The following is an 18,804-nucleotide window of genomic DNA, read 5'->3' as shown; positions in this document are numbered from 1 at the left end:
CACCAACAGTGAATAAGAGTTCCAGTTTCTCCACATCCTCGCCAGCATTTGTTGCTTGCTGTTCTGTTATATTTTGGTATTCTTACCATAGTTGTTTTGGAGTCAGTCTATTTCATCCAAGGTCTTCCTTTCTTAAGCTATCCCTCAACCCTTCCAAGCATGATGTCTGTCTCCAAGGACTGGTCCCTTTCCTTGCAGCATGCCCAAAGTATGTCAGATGGAGCTTCAAAACCCTTGTCTGGTTTAACCCTCTCCAGGGTAAACCGATTTGTTTTCCTAGCAGTCCATGGTATATTTAATACTGTCTTCCAGTACCACAGCTTAAAGTCATTAATTGTGAAGACCATGGCCTGGATCAGGTGCACCTTAGTCCTAGACTGACATCATTGCTTGTCAGTACTCTGGAGAGGTTCCTGACAGCAGTTTTCCCAGTGAAACTTGTCTTGATTTCCTAGGTGTTGGTACCAAGTGTGTAGTCAACAAGTTGGCACTTAATAACAACCACTACCAGTGATCTAGGTTGGGACTATAGAAGGAATGAATTAGATGGCAGCTGAATGTGGAAATTATCAAACAATTTCATTGATAACACATGCTAACAAAATATTGCTGAAGATCATTACAAAATGGCTGGAATAGTACATAGATAGGGAATTGCCAGAAGTTCAAGTGGGATTTGGAAGAGACCGTGGCAGCAGGGATATAATTTCTGATGTCAGATGGATCCTGGCTGAAAGTAAGGAATACCACAGAAATGTCTGTTTGTGCTTTATTGACTATGTAAAGGCGTTTGTCTATATGCTGAGCAAATTAACCGAGAAACTAGACCCTATGAAGAGGAGTGTGACATCAGGATTGGAGGAAAACTCATCAATAACCTGAATTATGTAGATGACACAACATTGCTTGCTGAAAGTAAGGATTTGAAGCACTTGTTGCAGAAGATCAAGGAATGCAGCCTTCAGTGTGGATTGCATTTCAGTATCAGGAAAACAAAGATTATTACCACTGAACCAACAGGCCATGTTATAAAGGAGAGGAGATTGAAATTTTCAACAGTTTCATCTTGTTTGGATCCACAATTAACATCCTTGGTATGAACAGTCAGGAAATAAGGAGACGCATTGCAGTGGGAAAATCTGCAGTTAGGGACCTTTCCAAATTATTGAGGAGTAGTGATGTCAGTTTGAGGACTACAGTGCATCTGATTCAGGCCATTTTCTTTCTGATTACTAGCTGTGCGTCTGAGAACTCTACAGTGAATAAGGGTGACAGAAAAAAAAAATTGATGCCTTTGAGCTGAGATGTTGGAGAAGATTACTGAACATTTCATGGGCAGCCAAGAAAACGAATAGATATGCCTTGGAGAGGGTGCAGCCAGAGAACCCTTTGGAGGCAAGAATGATGAGGCTTTGCCTAATACACTTTGGACATATTGCTTGGAGATGCTATTCCTTGGAGAAGGACATGATGATGTTGGGTAGGGTGGAGGGTTGACAAAGAAGAGGAAGGCCCTCAACCAGGTGGATTGACAAGGTGACTGTAGCAGTGGGCTCTACTGTGTCAGGAAGTGTGAGGATTGTGTGGGACAGGAGAGGTTTCAGATCTTTTGTTCATAGGGTCGCTGTGGGTCTGTTCAACTTCATGGCACCTAACAACAACAGCATCATAGGAAGTGAAAGGACTAGATAAAGTTTTAAAAAGTTGAGGTTTATTATTTCATCATCTTATTTTCCTCTATTAGCTTGTCAGTGGTTTTATTATAATCTTCTAAAAACCACATTCTAGTCTTGTTGCTATATTTTATCATATTGAACAACAACAAAAAATGTTGTTGCTTGCCATTGCATTGGAACTGACTCACTGCTGAATTCTCCAGGGGGTTTTTAGAGGCTTAAATTGCATAGTAGGAGATTCATCATCTTTTTCTCACAGAACGGCTAGTGGATTTGAACAGTATGCCCTAGGGTCAGCAGTCCAACTTCTTTGCCACCAGGCCACCAGAGGACCTGTAGCAATGAGCTAGAGTCTATCAGGGATTGTGAGCATGATGTAGGATAGGCTAGGGTTCAGATTGATTGTGTTGCTATGAGTCATCAGCTTGACGGCACCTAACAGCAAGAACAAAATCATGTTATTAAGACAGCCATATATTTCTGTAGATCTCTCTAGAAAATAGAATCTATTAAAAGATACTGTCAGGAAAGAAATTGAAAATGTATGCCCATGCATTGTTTCTGGCATGATATGACTATTTAACATTGTTTTCTCTCTTTTTCTTTCTCCCCAAAAGAAAGAAATGCAGGAATTGAAATTAAATAGTGGTAACTCTGCATCCCCTCATCGTTGGCCCACAGAGAATTATGGACCAGACTCTATGCCTGATGGATATCAGGGATCACAAACTTTTCATGGGGCTCCACTAACAGGTAAGTTGGCAGTTGGATAATTGTTGGTGATAGTAAAATGCATTTTTTCATTCCTGCTTTTAATTAGTTTATATACATGTCTTACTGTATCTGTTTATATATGTTACTTGAAAAGCTTTGTTTTACTGAGATTGATTTTTTAAATTATTTATTTTTTATTTCAATGAACATCTACAGAGATTTTGGAATTCCATTTATTCATTGTTGCACCCTTCTCCCCGCTCCCCCCCCTTAGCTCCTCTCCTTGAAAAGCAAAAGAAAAACTCCCTCATTGATACACAATACCCCCCGCACTTCCTCCAACCCCACCCCAACCCCAAATATAATCCACTCTGCAACCCTCATTCCATACTCTTACGATAAACATAATGCCCTATAGTATAAAACTTTTAAACTATTCTCTCCCCCATAGACTTCAATGCCATAAACATATTTCATCTAGTTATTCTCAGTCTTAACCCCACCCTGTATCAGCCTCATTCTACAACAGTGGCACCATATAGCATTTGTCCCTTTGTGACTGAGATACCTCACTCAGCATAATGTCCTCCAGGGTCACCCATTTTGAATAATATTGCATGAGTTCCTTGTTTTTCAATGCGAGATTTTTTTTTAACTACATGCTGAGACACATTTTGTCTGGTCCAGTGATTTATAAAGGCTTAAAGGATCCTTTAATGAACATCTCAGAGAATGAGACTTATAATGTGAAAAACATTAGTTTGAGTACTAAGAGATGCCTAATTTAAGAGCTTAAGCCTCTGGAGAATTATTTTGATGACATCTGAGAGGCAGGACATGAACCAGTACTGCTATTTATTTTGAAGTAACTAGCCATAGCATCAAGAGAAGGATCCTTAAACTATGGTGCTAAAGTGCTTGGATACTAACCAAGAAATCAGCCCTTTAAACACTGATGTAGCTCTCCGGGGTAAATTAATTATAATCTTCCCCACTGGACACTTTGTCCTGTGTGGGTGCTATGAGTTGGAATTAACTTAGTGCACACCATATGAAGAAAGGAAGGAATTTGAAGCCAAGCTGTATTTATTTGGTGTTGAAGTTGTGCTCTATTACTAGCCGTGTGATGTGAAGTAAAGGTTGACTTTTCTGAGCCTGCTTCTTTTAATTGAAATATGGATATAAACACTTTTCTTCTCCACATGGTGGTTGTGAGCATTTGTGTGTGGAGTATATGTTATATACTAAGCAATAAACAGAGTGCTTACTGCTTTTAGTGTTTATTGTCAGCAGGCTCTGCAAAGATAAGTTTTGTAGTTTATTTAATCATAGTGTCCCAGTGTGGCAGGTACCGTTTTTAATCTCAGTTTTACATATTAGGAACCTAGTTATTGATAGTCAACATTCAAACTCAGGTGGCATAATTTAAAATCACTTGTCAGTCTGATACACTTTTAGGCAGCCAGATAGGAAAATGAAAATAGGTTTTACATGAGGCTGATTTCTTCAGTGGCAGATTTAACACAAGAAAAATTTAGGATGTTAAGGGGTATCTTCTGCTAGCTTATTGGTGCTGTGGTCCATTAGAACATATGTAAGGAAATAAAAAGCAAATTGCCTTGGGAAAGTCCACAGTTAGGGACCTCTCCCGAGTGCTAAAGAGCAATGATGTCAGTCTGGAGACTAAGGTATGTCTAATCCAGGCTGTGGTCTTCACAGCTACTTGCTATGCATCAGAAAGCTAAGTAATGATTAAGGATGACAGAAGAATCAATGATTTTGACTTGTGCCGCTGAGGGGTATTGAATATCTTTTTTCATAGAGTAGTAAGTGAATCCAAACTTAATCTTTCAGTTAGCAGTTGTGAGCTTACACACTGTGCCAGCAGACCTCCTTTTCTTCTTGTGACATTCATTCTCTTTACAGGCAACTTAATAGAAAGATAAAATCTTTTAAAATACAATTTTTAAATGTCAGATGTAATAGACAAATATATAAAGTATTTGCTTACTTGGCCTTGTGCATTATGCAGAGACTGTATGGAAGATAAATATACTGGCCAACCTTTTCTAGGTCTTTTAAAATTCTACCTGGAATTTATTGGCTCCTTGTGAATCATAGTTTATGTTTACTTTTTTTGTGTACAAGTATAAAAGATCTTCTGGTTGTATAAATAATAAATTTAACTTTCACATAGTCTCATTTCCAGAATGACCTGTGAAATGTACAGATGTAAATCCTCATTTTGCATTTGAGAAAAACTGAGACTCCAGATGACTTAGAAAGTCAGAAAGCCGTTTTATGGCATTGGAAAGGCTCACATCCATTTCTGTGTTCGTGATTTTTTTTTTTTATTTTGTGTATGTGTGTCTGTGTACCATCAGATCAGATCTGACTGGTACAGGAGGAGATTTTCCCTCCTTTCCCGGCAGAGCATCTGGTGGATTTGAACCATGAGTCTCTGGGATTGCAGTGCAGCTTCTTGCCACTAGGCCACCAGAGCTCCCCTTGTGATTTTTTTTTTTTAATGAAAGTAAAAATAAACCAAGATAGTCCTTGTCTTTTTAAAAACCACCACCAAAATATCATTACTGTCAGAACCAACTAATAGCTTACCTTCCTTTGGGTTTTCAGAGACTGCAAATCACACAGAAGATTGCCTGTCTCTCTCCTGTAGAGCAGCTGGTAGATTCACACTTGCTGCCTTAGAGTTAGCAGTGCAACTCCTTATTCATTAGGCCAGGATGGTTATAAAACCATTCATGTGATCTTAGGAAACATTCAGAAGTTATGGAAAACTGTTAAGAAAATGAAAGATAGGTGAGCTCTGGTAGCCTAGTGGCAAGAAGCTGCAATGCAATCCTTGAGATGTGTGGTTCGAATCCACCAGATGCTTTGCTGGAAAAGGAGGCACAATTTCCTCCTGTACCAGTCAGATCTGACTTGATGGTGTACACACACACACACATCCTCCCCCCCCAAAATATATTAAATAAAAAAAAAGAAGATGAAAAGTAACTGCTTTTCTCTCTCCTTTAGTCCTTTTAACATTTTGATTTATGAGATTGTTCTCGTGTTATGTGTAGATTATTTAGCCTAGGTTTAAAATATAGTAAGTTATGGGCATTTTTTAATAGATGTTCTTTAAGAATATTTTAACACGTTGTAAGTACCACAAACACGGTTTCTTTATTTAATTTCTAGTTTTTGCTATTCAAATACTACTGTGGATGCATTTCCTAGGATTCTAGGATATTTTAAAAATTCTTTCACTTGTGTTGGGAAATTTCTTTTCAGAAAAGCTTTGCCAGTTGACATTCTAAACGTAACTGTCAAATAGTGCTATCTCATTGCTCTCTTGCCAGTGATGACTTTTATTGGTTGACAAAGATCTTTTGCCAAAAGAACAAAAACAGAACCATTTTAAAACTTCCTTTTAAGTTAATTTTATATTCACTGAGTTGCCAAGAGTCACAGAGTTGTGCTTATTTAACACTTTGAACTTTTATATTTCTTTGCTGAGCTTTCTATTCATGTTGTGCATATTTTTCATTGAGAATATTTTTAATAGGTTAGTAAGAAATCTTTATATTTTTCTTTTTAATTACTGTTAAGAGTCACAGTAACTGATCATTAGTTAAATTTTGAACTCTTGGCTCATAAACATTGTTCAGCAGTTTCTGTATTCTATATCTTTCTTCTCTAAATATTTCCAAAAGAATTCTCTTTTCCAGACAATCCCATTAGTTTCCCATCCCAATTTAAAATTGAGCTTCAGTACTTATCATTTCTCTTTGTAACTGACATCGTGGAAAGAATATACAGATTTGTTAGCTTTTTCTGTGCTCTTTGGAATCTGTTGTTTGGTGTCACTTGGGTCACAATTTGTATTGCTTCTTCCATGTATTTTGTTGTTGTTGTTATTAGGTACTGTTGAGTTGGAGCTGACTCATAGCTGGCCCCTCCAGCAGGTTTTCAGAGGGAGTTAATCATCACACAAGTGGAAATTGCCCACTTAACTGTCACAGAGCATTTGGTGGATTTGATTTCTGTGCCTTTGGTTTGTCAGCACAACTCCTTCACCAATCTTCTGCTTGTTTTGTTTTCTACAAAACTCATAAAACAGATGAAGCAATTTACTATTGTTAGTTTTGACGTGTTATGAACCAAGATGTACTTTTTCTATTTTGTCAAGTTTAACTAATAATACATTTTGTGTAATGGACATCTTTTCCATACATTTACAAGGTGCTTTTTGGATCTAAACATTCTTAGTAACAGTGTGAGTTTACAAAATGCAACATCATCAATCTGCAGATTTTTAGGGCTCACTTAAAATACATAATCCTTAAAGTTATTAGATGTTCTTTCACTCCCTATGACTAGTGCATCTCATTATTTCCAATGTTAGCATGATTATGCTTTAACTTACCAATCTTAGAAAATGGACCAATAAGCCCTTTCTTCTTTGTTCCCTTTTTAATGCTTGTGAGGCACTTGGTCTTGTTGATAACCATGGTGCTGCTTATTTTTCATTCATCCTATTTAGTGATTTTTTTTCCCTCCTAGCTTGTCGTTTTATTTTTTTATCTTGTGATGTATTTGATGTAAAGAAATTTAAAAATCTGCGTAGTTAAATATTCCTTTGACTTATATTGCTTTTGTATTTATAGTTCTTGCTTACCTAGGCAGTCTTGTTGTAGTATAGATTTTTTAACAGTGTTTTCTTTTCCTTTTTTTTTTTATTTTGTTTTGTTTTTTAGTTGCAACTACTGGCCCTTCAGTATATTATAGTCAGTCACCAGCATATAATTCCCAGTATCTTCTCAGACCAGCAGCTAATGTAACTCCCACAAAGGTAACAAAGGAATAATTTATACATAATTAAGTAGAGTTGATTCTTGTAATTTGTGGTCGTTATGGTCAATGACACTGCCTTGAACACTGAATTAGCAAATAATCAACCACTTCTTTTAGGGCAAACACAGAGTTAGGTTCCTGTGAGCCTCGAGTTATAACATTTCTTTGTCACCTGAGCAATATATAACGTTTTTTTAATGTGTATTTCTATTTAAAAATACCTTTTAAAACAAATTCACTAACAGTGGTAAAACTCATGACTAAATAAAACTGAATAAACTTACAAACACATTTTCTCCATAAGGCAACATCATAGCCTTCTTTGTTTAGGACTTCATTACTATTTTTGGGACCATGTTAAACAGCAAAACTAAAAGTGGCACTCACTAGCCTACAAAAAGAGACTTCTTTATGATATGAAGGTTGAAAGCAGAGTGTGGCTTTGTTTGACCTTCGCTGGAAACATGTGACTCATTTTAGGTGACTTACTTTTTGCTACTCTGAATTGTGTGCAAATGAGCGTGAAAGGGCTGCAAGTAATGATTTTTTGGGGTTACAAAGACATTTTGATGAGTTAAGAGAATTTATGAAGAAAGAATCTGTGAATAATGAGGATCAACTGTATCTCTTAATGATTTAGGCTTCTTTCAGAGAAATTACATAAGTAGTACAGTATTAGCACTTAATATGTTCTTCAAGAATTTGGCATTTATGTCCCCTTTGTGTGGCATGCCCTTTATCTATTGACTGAGACCTAGAATTAATATAATAAATAGCAAGAGCTTTGAGGACAGAGGTTCTTGGGTGCCTTTAAACTTTGCTTTTTCTGCTTACTGTGACCTTGAGCGAGTTTTTTAATCTCTAGAGATCAGTTGCCCCATATGTAAAATGAGGATAGTGATAATACTATAATTTATTGAGTGGTATTAAAATGAGGTATTATAAAGTGCTGATAACAGTGCCCAGTTTTGCACTTTTAGTAAATAATCAGTGTTAGTCTTCATCATCATTATTATAGTTAACATTATTTGATACATTTAGGAATGAGGACAATCTATATCATGTGGTTTATTGTTAAAGAAGTAGGGTTTTTTTAAAAAAGAAGCTGTTACTATACATCTTAATTTTTAATTATGTGACAAGAAGGACTATAAGTTTCAGTTGTCTTTGTATTTTTATGTTGCTTTCTCATAATGATGCATTTATTACATACTCTAGAGATACCTTCTTTACCTATAATGTTTGTGTTTGGGAGAATTATTGTTTGTATCTCAGTATCTTTAATTTTGTAGACAGTCTCTAAAAATTTTAATTTTATTTTCTTTCAGGGTCCAGTGTATGGCATGAATAGGCTTCCACCTCAACAGCACATTTATGCCTATTCACAACAGATGCACACACCACCAGTGCAAAGCTCATCTGCTTGTATGTTCTCTCAAGAGATGTATGGTCCTCCCCTGCGGTTTGAGTCACCGGCAACAGGAATTATATCACCCAGGAGTGATGATTATTTTAATTACAATGTTCAACAAACTAGCACAAATCCACCTTTGCCAGAACCAGGTTATTTCACAAAACCACCTGCTCATGCTTCAAGATCTACAGATTCTAAAGTTATAGAATTTGGAAAATCAAATTTTGTTCAGCCCATTCCAGGTGAAGGAATAAGGCAGTCTTTGACACCAGCTCACACATCACAACCAACTCCTTTTAAATTTAACTCAAATTTCAAATCAAATGATGGTGACTTCACGTTTTCCTCACCACAGGTTGTGACACAGCCCTCTTCTACAGCATACAATAATAGTGAAAGCCTTTTAGGGCTTCTAACTTCTGATAAACCTTTGCAAGGAGATGGATATAGTGCTCCAAAACCTATTCCTGGACAAACCTTTGGACCTCGAAATACATTCAATTTTGGAAGCAAAAATATGCCTGGCATTTCGTTTGCAGAAAACCTGGGGCCAAATCAACAAAAGAATACTGGTTTTCGCCGAAGTGATGATATGTTTACTTTCCATGGTCCAGTGAAATCAGTATTTGGAGCATCTGCTACAGAATTAGCAAACAAGAATCATGAAGCAGATGGAGGAAGTGCCCATGGGGATGAAGATGATGATGGTCCTCACTTTGAGCCTGTAGTACCTCTTCCTGATAAGATTGAAGTAAAAACTGGTGAAGAAGATGAGGAAGAAATCTTCTGCAACCGTGCAAAATTGTTCCGTTTTGATACAGAATCCAAAGAGTGGAAGGAACGAGGCATTGGCAATGTAAAAATACTAAGGCATAAAACATCTGGTAAAATTCGACTTCTGATGAGAAGAGAGCAGGTATTGAAGATCTGTGCAAATCATTACATAAACCCAGATATGAAACTGGCACCAAATGCTGGATCTGACAGATCTTTTGTATGGCATGCCCTTGATTATGCTGATGAGTCACCAAAACCAGAACAACTTGCTGTCAGATTCAAAACTCCTGAAGAAGCAGCACTTTTTAAATGCAAGTTTGAAGAGGCCCAGACCAATTTAAAAGCCTCAGGAGCAAATGCAGCCGTATCAACAAACCAGAATCTCAGAATTGCCAAAGAACCGGCGAGCCATGAAAACAAGGATAGTGTTGAAATTCAAATTACAAAGAAAGATGGGTCTTGGTGGCTTTGTAATAGTTGCTCACTAAAGAATGCTCCAACCGCTAAAAAATGTGTTTCATGCCAGAATCTAAATCCAAATAATACTGGCCTATCATTAGTTGAAACTGTTCCCATTCTTAAAACTAACCTAGAAAGCACTCAAGATAGATTTGCATCAGTGACGCCAAAGAAAGAAGGTCACTGGGATTGTAATACTTGTTTAGTAAGAAATGAACCTACTGCATCTCGATGTGTTGCCTGCCAGAGTACAAAGTCTCCTGGCAAAAATGGATCTTCATTTGTTCAGCCATCTACCTTTAAATTCGGTCAGGGAGATCTTCCTAAGTCTGTTAGTAGTGATTTTAGGTCTGTTTTTCCTCCTAAGGAAGGACAGTGGGATTGCAGTACATGCTTTGTACCTAATGAAGGAAGTTCTGCAAAATGTGTTGCTTGTCAGAATCCAAGAAAACAGAGTCAGCCTACTTACCTTCCAGCATCGTCCTCTTTTAAGTTTGGTACTTCAGACACAAGCAAGGCTCCGAAGAGTGGTTTTGAGAACATGTTTGCTAAGAAGGAAGGACAATGGGACTGCAGTGTATGCTTAGTACGAAATGAAGCAAGTGCTACAAATTGTGTTGCTTGTCAGAATCCAAATAAACAGAACCAGCCCTCTTCTGCTCTTCCAGCATCATCCTCTTTTAAGTTTGGTATTTCAGACACAAACAAGGCTCCAAAGAGTGGTTTTGAGAACGTGTTTGCTAAGAAGGAAGGACAGTGGGACTGCAGTGTATGCTTAGTCAGAAATGAAGCAGGTGCTGCAAATTGTGTTGCTTGTCAGAATCCAGATAAACAGAACCAGCCCACTTCTGCTGTTCCAGCAGCATCCTCTTTTAAATTTGGTACTTCAGATACTAATAAGACTCCAGCAAGTGGATTTGAGGGAATGTTTGCCAAAAAGGAAGGACAATGGGATTGCAGTGTATGTCTGGTACAAAATGAAGCAAGTGCTGTCAATTGTATTGCTTGTCAGAATCCACGTGAACAGAATCAGCTGCTTTCTAATGCTCCAGCCTCTTCAGATATAACCAAGACAGCAAAGAGTGGATTTGAAGGAATGTTCACAAAGGAAGGAGGACAGTGGGATTGTAGTGTTTGCTCTCTACAAAATCAGAATTCTTCCTTAAAATGTGTGGCTTGCTATGCTTCTAAACCATCTCATAAACCCACTGCAGAAACTCCTTCAGCTTTCATGGTGGGTGCAAAAACTAAGGTAAATGATACACCAGGAAGTCAAGGGGGAACAGGATTTAAAACTGACTTTTTAGAAAAAGGTTTTAAATTTAGCAGTGCAGATCAAGGTTTTAAATTTGGACATGTGGATCAAGAAAATACACCATCATTTGTATTTCAGAGTTCTTCTGTTGCAGATTCTAAATCAACCAAAGAAGGTTTTAATTTTTCCATCCCTGTGTCAGCTGATGGGTTTAAATTTGGCATTCAGGAGTCAGGAAGTCAAGAGAAGAAGAGTGACACTGAAAAGCCTTTTGACAGTGACACTGCTTTCCAGGCACAAGATGTCAGTAGCCAAAAGGATGGAAGTGGTTTGATTTTTGGTCAGACTAGTAGCACTTTTACTTTTGCAGATCTTGCAAAATCAACTTCGGGAGAAGGATTTCAATTTGGCAAAAAAGATCCTAATTTTAAGGGATTTTCAGGTGCTGGAGAAAAATTATTTTCTTCACAGAGTAGTAAGATGGTTGAGAAGGCCAATACTTCGGCTGAACTTGAGAAAGATGATGATGCCTACAAAACTGAGGACAGTGATGACATCCATTTTGAACCAGTAGTTCAGATGCCTGAAAAAGTAGAACTTGTAACAGGGGAAGAAGATGAAAAAGTTCTTTATTCACAGAGGGTAAAATTATTTAGATTCGATGCTGAGATAAGTCAGTGGAAGGAAAGGGGTTTAGGGAACTTAAAAATCCTCAAAAATGAAGTAAATGGTAAACTAAGAATGCTAATGCGAAGGGAACAGGTACTAAAAGTGTGTGCTAATCATTGGATAACTACTACGATGAACTTGAAGCCTCTCTCGGGTTCAGATAGAGCCTGGATGTGGTTAGCTAGTGATTTTTCTGATGGTGATGCCAAACTGGAGCACCTGGCAGCAAAATTTAAAACACCAGAGCTAGCTGAAGAATTCAAGCAAAAATTTGAAGAATGTCAGAGACTTCTTCTAGATATACCACTTCAGACTCCCCATAAACTTGTTGATACGGGTCGAGCTGCCAAGTTAATACAGCGAGCTGAAGAAATGAAGAGTGGACTGAAAGATTTCAAAACATTTTTGACAAATGATCAAACAAAAGTTACCGATGATGAGAGTACAAGTTCAGGTGCTATATGTGCTTCAGATACAAGTAAGTCAAATCCTGAAAGCACTGGGCCAACGTTAGAGTGGGACAACTATGATTTAAGAGAAGATGCACTGGATGATAGTGTCAGTAGTAGCTCAGTCCATGCTTCCCCATTGGCAAGTAGCCCTGTGAGGAAAAATCTCTTTCGCTTTGGTGAATCAACAACAGGATTTAACTTCAGTTTCAAATCTGCTCTGAGTCCATCCAAGTCTCCTGCTAAATTGAATCAGAGTGGGACTTCAGTTGGCACAGATGAAGAATCTGATGTCACTCAAGAAGAAGAGAGAGATAGTGGACAGTACTTTGAACCTGTTGTACCTTTACCTGATCTAGTCGAAGTGTCTAGTGGTGAGGAAAATGAACAAGTAGTTTTTAGTCACAGAGCAAAACTCTATAGGTATGATAAAGATGTTGGACAGTGGAAAGAAAGGGGTATTGGCGATATAAAGATTTTACAGAATTACGATAATAAGCAAGTTCGCATAGTAATGAGAAGAGACCAGGTATTAAAACTTTGTGCAAATCACAGAATAACCCCAGACATGACTTTACAAACTATGAAAGGGACAGAAAGAGTGTGGGTCTGGACTGCATGTGATTTTGCAGATGGAGAAAGAAAGGTAGAACATTTGGCTGTCCGTTTTAAACTACAAGATATTGCAGACTCATTTAAGTAAATTTTTGATGAAGCAAAAATAGCCCAAGAGAGAGATTCTCTGATAACACCTCACGTTCCTTGTTCAGTGACTCCCAGAGAGTCACCATGTGGCAAAATTGCTGTTGCCGTATTAGAAGAAACTACGAGAGAGAGGACAGATTTAAATCAGGGAGATGATACAGCAGATGCAACTTCAGAAGTTGCAGAAGTATCTACCACATCTGAATCTACAACAAAAGCAGTGGTTTCTCCTCCAAAGTTTGTCTTTGGTCCAGAGTCTGTTAAAAGCATTTTTAGTAGTGAAAAATCAAAGCCATTTGCATTTGGCAACAGTTCAGCCACTGGTTCCTTGTTTGGATTTAGTTTTAATGCACCTATGAAAAATAATGATAGTGAAACTAGTTCAGTTGTCCAGACTGGATCTGAAAGAAAAGTGGAATCTTCTAGCAAATGTGAACTGTCAAGGAACACTGATCTCAAACTGACTTCAGATGGCAAAGCCAGAAATCTCATTGCTTCCATTCCAAAGGAGGAGACCTCAACTAACTACATATTTAAAATTCCAGAAAAAGGTAAGTCTTTAGAGTAAGGAGATTGTTTTCCCTCTTACTGCGTTTCTTAATACAGAATTAAGTTGTTAATATCTGTTGAAGTTGGACCACAAACAGTGCTTTGTACATTGTGAACACCTAAAATTATTTGATATTTTTATTTCCTAAGTAAATTTTCCTTAGAATATTCAAATACCAACAGTCCTACTGTTGCAACAATTGGGAGATAATTTATATTTTCTTAGGATAGAGCACTATTTTATAATATGAAAGCTTAACATAATGATTCTTGAACTTGAATAATGAGCATTAATTTGAATTTTCTAAGGGTAAAAAATTCTGTTCACTAAAAAAAAATGGGGGCTGAAATGTTTACATTTTATTTGTTAGTGTTGCTGCTATTTATGACGTGAGCAAAGAATACGACCATTGGGATAAATAACTGTTAGACAACCAAACTAAACTGCCTTGGAGTTGATTTCAGTGCCTAGCATCTCCACTGGATTTTCAAGACTTCCATGGGAGGAGAAAGCCCATCTTCCTTTGAACTGCTTTTGTTCAGCAGCCTGACACATTAAGCATTGTGTCACCAGGGCTCTTTATTGTGAAACAAATTGTTATAAATTGAGGCATTGGCTTTTTTATAGTTGAAACTCATTATTTAGTCTGTTTCTCAAAATGTTAAAAAATCAAATGCTCTTTATTTTCTAGGATTTAATTTTAGCCTTTTTAAATCTAATCCAATGGCATTTTGGACCAGTACCCCATCCTCACAGCTTGAGAGCAAAGGTATAGAGCTAGCATTCTCAATATGAGATGGCCCCTGTGTTCCTAGCAGCTGGTAGTCTTTAGCAAAGTATCTGTGGCTGGATAAGGATAGAACATGCATGTTGAAAAATGCTAGTTACAGCTAAATACCTTTTGACTGGTTATATAACACCTTTTAATGATTTTGGGTTTTTGTTTTTTATCTTTCTTTTAATGTACTTGGATATTCTGGTTTTAACTGTCAGACATTTGTATTAGATCAGGGTGGTCTTTTTTTTTCTGCTTTGTATTTAAAAAATGCTGTTTCATTTTCAGAACAGGTTCATGAAGACATTTATTTTATTTACCCTTATTTTTTGTCACTAAAGTTTGCTTGTGTCTAAACATGTGATGGTGGCAGTGTGTATTTAATCATGAAACAAGTAGGTGTCACTCTGGGGCTATTTTTGGGTCTGACTTAGAACAATATGTTGTTGTTGTTGTTAGGTGCTTTCGAGTCGCTTGCGGCTCATAGTGACCCTATGCAAAACAGCCCTAAACTCTGCTCTGTCCTGTGCCATTTGCACTGTCTCCAATACACCCATCATGATTACCCCAGTCACTGAATCAGTCCACCTCGTACAGGGTCTTCCGCTCCTGCGCTGTCCCTCCACCCTCCCAAGCATGATGCCCTTCTCCAAGGACTGGTCCCTCCTTACAACTTGTCCAAAATGTGAGACAAAACCCCAGAATCCTTGCCTCCAAGGAGCCACCCGGTTTAACCCTCTCCTGGATGAACCTGTTTTCCTTAGCAGTCCATGGTACCCTCAATACTCTTCTCCAGCACTACAGCTCAAAGGCACCAATTCTCCTTCTATCCTCCCTAGTCATTGTCCAACTTTCTGATGCATAACAAATGATAGCAAAGACCATGGCCTGTATCAGACGCACCTTAGTCTCCAGAGAGACCCCATTGCTCTTCAGTACCCTGGAGAGGTCCCTAACAGCAGACTTACCCATTGCAATATGTCTTTTAATTTCCTGTCTGCTGATGCCAAGAATGTTGACTGTGGAGCCAAACAAACTAAAGCTGTGGACAGTCTCAGTCTCTTCACCATCCATCCTGATGCTGCCAATTGGTCCAGTGGTGAGAATCTTTGTCGTCTTGACATTGAATCTCAATCCATATTGAAGGCTGCAGTCCTTGACCCTCTGCAGCAAGCATTTCAGGTCTTCCTCAGTTTCACCAAGCAGGGTTGTGTCATCTGCATAACGCAGATTATTGATGGATCTTCCACCAGTCTTGATGCCACACTTCTCCTCATAGAGCCCAGCCTCCTGGATAATCTGTTCTGCATATAGGTTGAAAAGGTATGAAAACAGGACCCATCCCTGGCGTACGCCTTTTCCAATTTTGAACCATGCAGTGTTTTCTTGCTTTGTTCTGACGACTGCCTCTTGGTCCAAGTATAGGTTTTTCATTAGCACGATCAAGTGTTTTGGGATTCCCATTCTTCTCAGAGTCAGCCACAGTTTGTTATCCACACAGTCAAACGCCTTTGCATAATCGAAGACACACAGAAAGACTTTCCTCCGGTATTTCCTGCTTTCCCATCTAACATTAGCTACAATATGCCTAGTACTACGACCCCTTCTAAACCCAGCCTGGACTTCTTGCAGTTTTCTGCTGATGTGCTGTTCCAGTCGATTTGGATAATCATTAGTAGAATCTTGCGTGTGAAATAAATATTCTATATTCTGTAGTTCTATAGTTTCTATATAGTTCTATAGTTTCGACATTCTGTTGGGTCACCCTTCTTTGTAATGGGAACAAATAGATATCTCTTTCAGTCAGTTGGTCAAGTGGTTGTTCTCCAGATTTCTTGGCTTGACTTGGTGAGTACATGGAGGGCAGCATCTGTTAGCTGAAATATGTCAGTTGGTATACCATGTATTCCTGGGGCCTTATTTTTTGCTATTTCCTTCAAAGCAGCCTGAACTACTTCCTTCATCACCATAGGCTCTTGCTCACATGTTGTTTCATTAAATTCATCTGTGTCTGCTAATTCCTTTTGATACAGTGACTCAGTATATTTTTTCCATCTTTTAATACTTTCTGGATTATTTCATATTTTGCTTAAAGCATCCTTGATTATAGCAACTCGAGGTTTGAATTTGTTCTTCAGTTCCTTGAGCTTAAGATATGCTGAGCGAGTTCGGCCCTTTTGATTTTCTGACTCCAACTCCTTGCACATTTCATTGTAATATTTTGCTTTGTCATCCCATGCTGCCTTTTGAAATCTTCTGTTCAGCTCTTTAGTATTTTGAATTCTTCCTTGTGTTTTGGCTCCTGTGCGCTCCAGTGCAATATTCAGAGTTTCTTCTGACATTTATTTTGGTCTTTTTTCCCCCTCTTCTCTCTTTGTAATGACCATTTGCACTCTTCCTGGATGATACCCTTGATATCCTCCCACAACTCATCTGGTCTTTGCTCATTAGTGTTCAAGGCCTCAAACCTGTTCCTGAGATGGTTCTGTAATTCAGGTGGGATAGAACAATATAATATTTGAAAATACCCTTCAATATTCACAGCCACCAGTATAAACTTGGTACTTTGTATATGTAGCACAGATCACTAGTGAAAATAGCTGTTGATAATGGAGTAGAAGTGAAATCTATTAGTGAGCCTTAAGAACAACATTCAGAAAACGAAGATTCATTGTTAGTGCCCATATCTTGAATATCTCCACTGTATTTATTATACATTGTCAGTTGTATAATTGGAATCTTCAGTTTTAAAGTATACGAATCATTTTACTAGCTACTATAAATCCAAAGTCACTGCTTCATATAGATTCAGACTTTAGGTCAAACTGCTTCATGAGGTTACCATGGTGATAATCATTAAAGAGTCAATAATTGCTGAGTTTGACCTCGTATCTTTTGGTTAGCGGGTTTGCAGCCAAGTACTTTACTGTTGTGCCACCTACATAAAATCCACTGTCATTGAGTCATTTCCAGGTCGTAATGACCCTGTCTGTAGTACATAGTAGAATTGCCCACTGGATATCTGGGTCCATAAATTTTAAGGAAATTGCCTTATTTTCTCCTTAGTAGTAGCTAGTGCATTCAGACCACCAATTTTTTGTTAGCAATTGGATACTTTGACCACCATACTATGAAGGCTCTGATTGTCACCAGGGTTCCTTGTTACTCGCTTTTTTCTTTTTCTTTTGAATTTTTAAATTACCTTTTTTTCTTAAAGGGGCATTTTCCTAGAAATATAAATGAAGTGTACATTTTATAGAAAAGTGGTAATAGACACTGTGGATCCTAGATTGATTGCCGTAGAGTTGGTCTGACTCATAGTGACCCTTTAGCAGATTTCTGAGGTTCTTAGTAAATGGTACTGGGAAGAGACTGTTCATCTTCCTTTGAGTCACTGGTGGATTTGAACCAACAGAGATTTGTAACCTTTCGGTTAGCAGCGCAACTCATTATGTGCTATGCCACTTGAGCTTCCTGATGGAAATTTTCAAACAAGAACAATTCAACTCAACTTACTGGCATGGAGATGGAACTACCTCATAGCTGACCCTCCACCATATTTTCATGCGCTGTATAACTCATGGGAGGAGATTGCCCATCATTCTCTAGTGTAGCAACTGATGGATTAGAATTGCCTGTCTTGGGGTTTTCAGTACAATTCTAGTTGTGCCTGTCCCCCCAAAAGATGTTTAAACATCATGTGGCACTACTCTAAACATAAAATAAATATAGCATACAAATAGTCTTATTGAAGACATACTGAAAAATGACTTGAGCAATCCATTGACAGGGAACTGTAACAAATTCAAGCTGGGTTTAGTGGAGGCAGTAGAAAGAGGTATAGAATTGCTCATGTCAGATGGATAGTGACTGGAAACAGAGACTCCCAAGAAAGATGTTTACTTGTGTTTTATTGACTGTGCAAAGACATTTGGTATTGTGGATCAAATAAGTCATGGATACTATTGTGAAGAATCAAAATTCCAGAACATTTGTTGTGCGTATGCAGAACCTCTGTTCATGAGTTAAGAAGCAATCATTTAGGCAGAACAAGAGGATACTGCATGATTAAGAGCATAAAATATATGCCTCAAGGCTGTGCTTTTCACCATAGCTATTTAATTTGTATGCTAAGCAAATAATTTGAGGAAGTGGACTATATGAAGAAGAAGGTGACATCAAGAGTGGAAGAAGACTCATCAACAATGTAGATGACAAAGCCTTACTTGCAGAAAGTGATGAGGACTTGAAATTTTTCTTGAGATGATTAATCTTAATTAGCCTTCAGTACGAATTATACTTTAACATAAAATATCTGAACTAATGGGTGACATTGTAATAATTGGAGAAAAGTTGCCAGGGGCTTAATTTACTTGGTTTCCATGAAAACAGCAGTTAAGAGATCAATGCATTGCATTGGGCGTATCTGCAGTCAGTTGAGCTCTGTAATGTGCTAAAGAGCAGGTATGCTTAAAGATTAAGGTGCATCTGATACATTCTG

At 37.9% G+C, this 18,804-nt stretch overlaps 1 protein-coding gene across 1 annotated transcript in view; it reads left to right on the top strand.

Annotated features, from left to right (window-relative positions):
* The window catches only part of RANBP2 (RAN binding protein 2), a 66,871-nt gene that overhangs the window by 35,813 nt on the left and 12,254 nt on the right, over positions 1-18,804 (top strand). The window contains 4 exon segments of the mRNA XM_006883824.1: positions 2,294-2,429; positions 7,154-7,248; positions 8,579-10,753; positions 10,934-13,529. Coding sequence (XP_006883886.1) covers positions 2,294-2,429; positions 7,154-7,248; positions 8,579-10,753; positions 10,934-13,529 — 5,002 coding nt within the window.

This window comes from Elephantulus edwardii, unplaced genomic scaffold (assembly GCF_000299155.1).
Source record: "Elephantulus edwardii isolate Elephantulus edwardi_28Jun2011 unplaced genomic scaffold, EleEdw1.0 scaffold00030, whole genome shotgun sequence".
Taxonomy (NCBI): Eukaryota; Metazoa; Chordata; class Mammalia; order Macroscelidea; family Macroscelididae; genus Elephantulus; species Elephantulus edwardii.
This window is presented reverse-complemented; position numbering and strand designations above follow the sequence as displayed.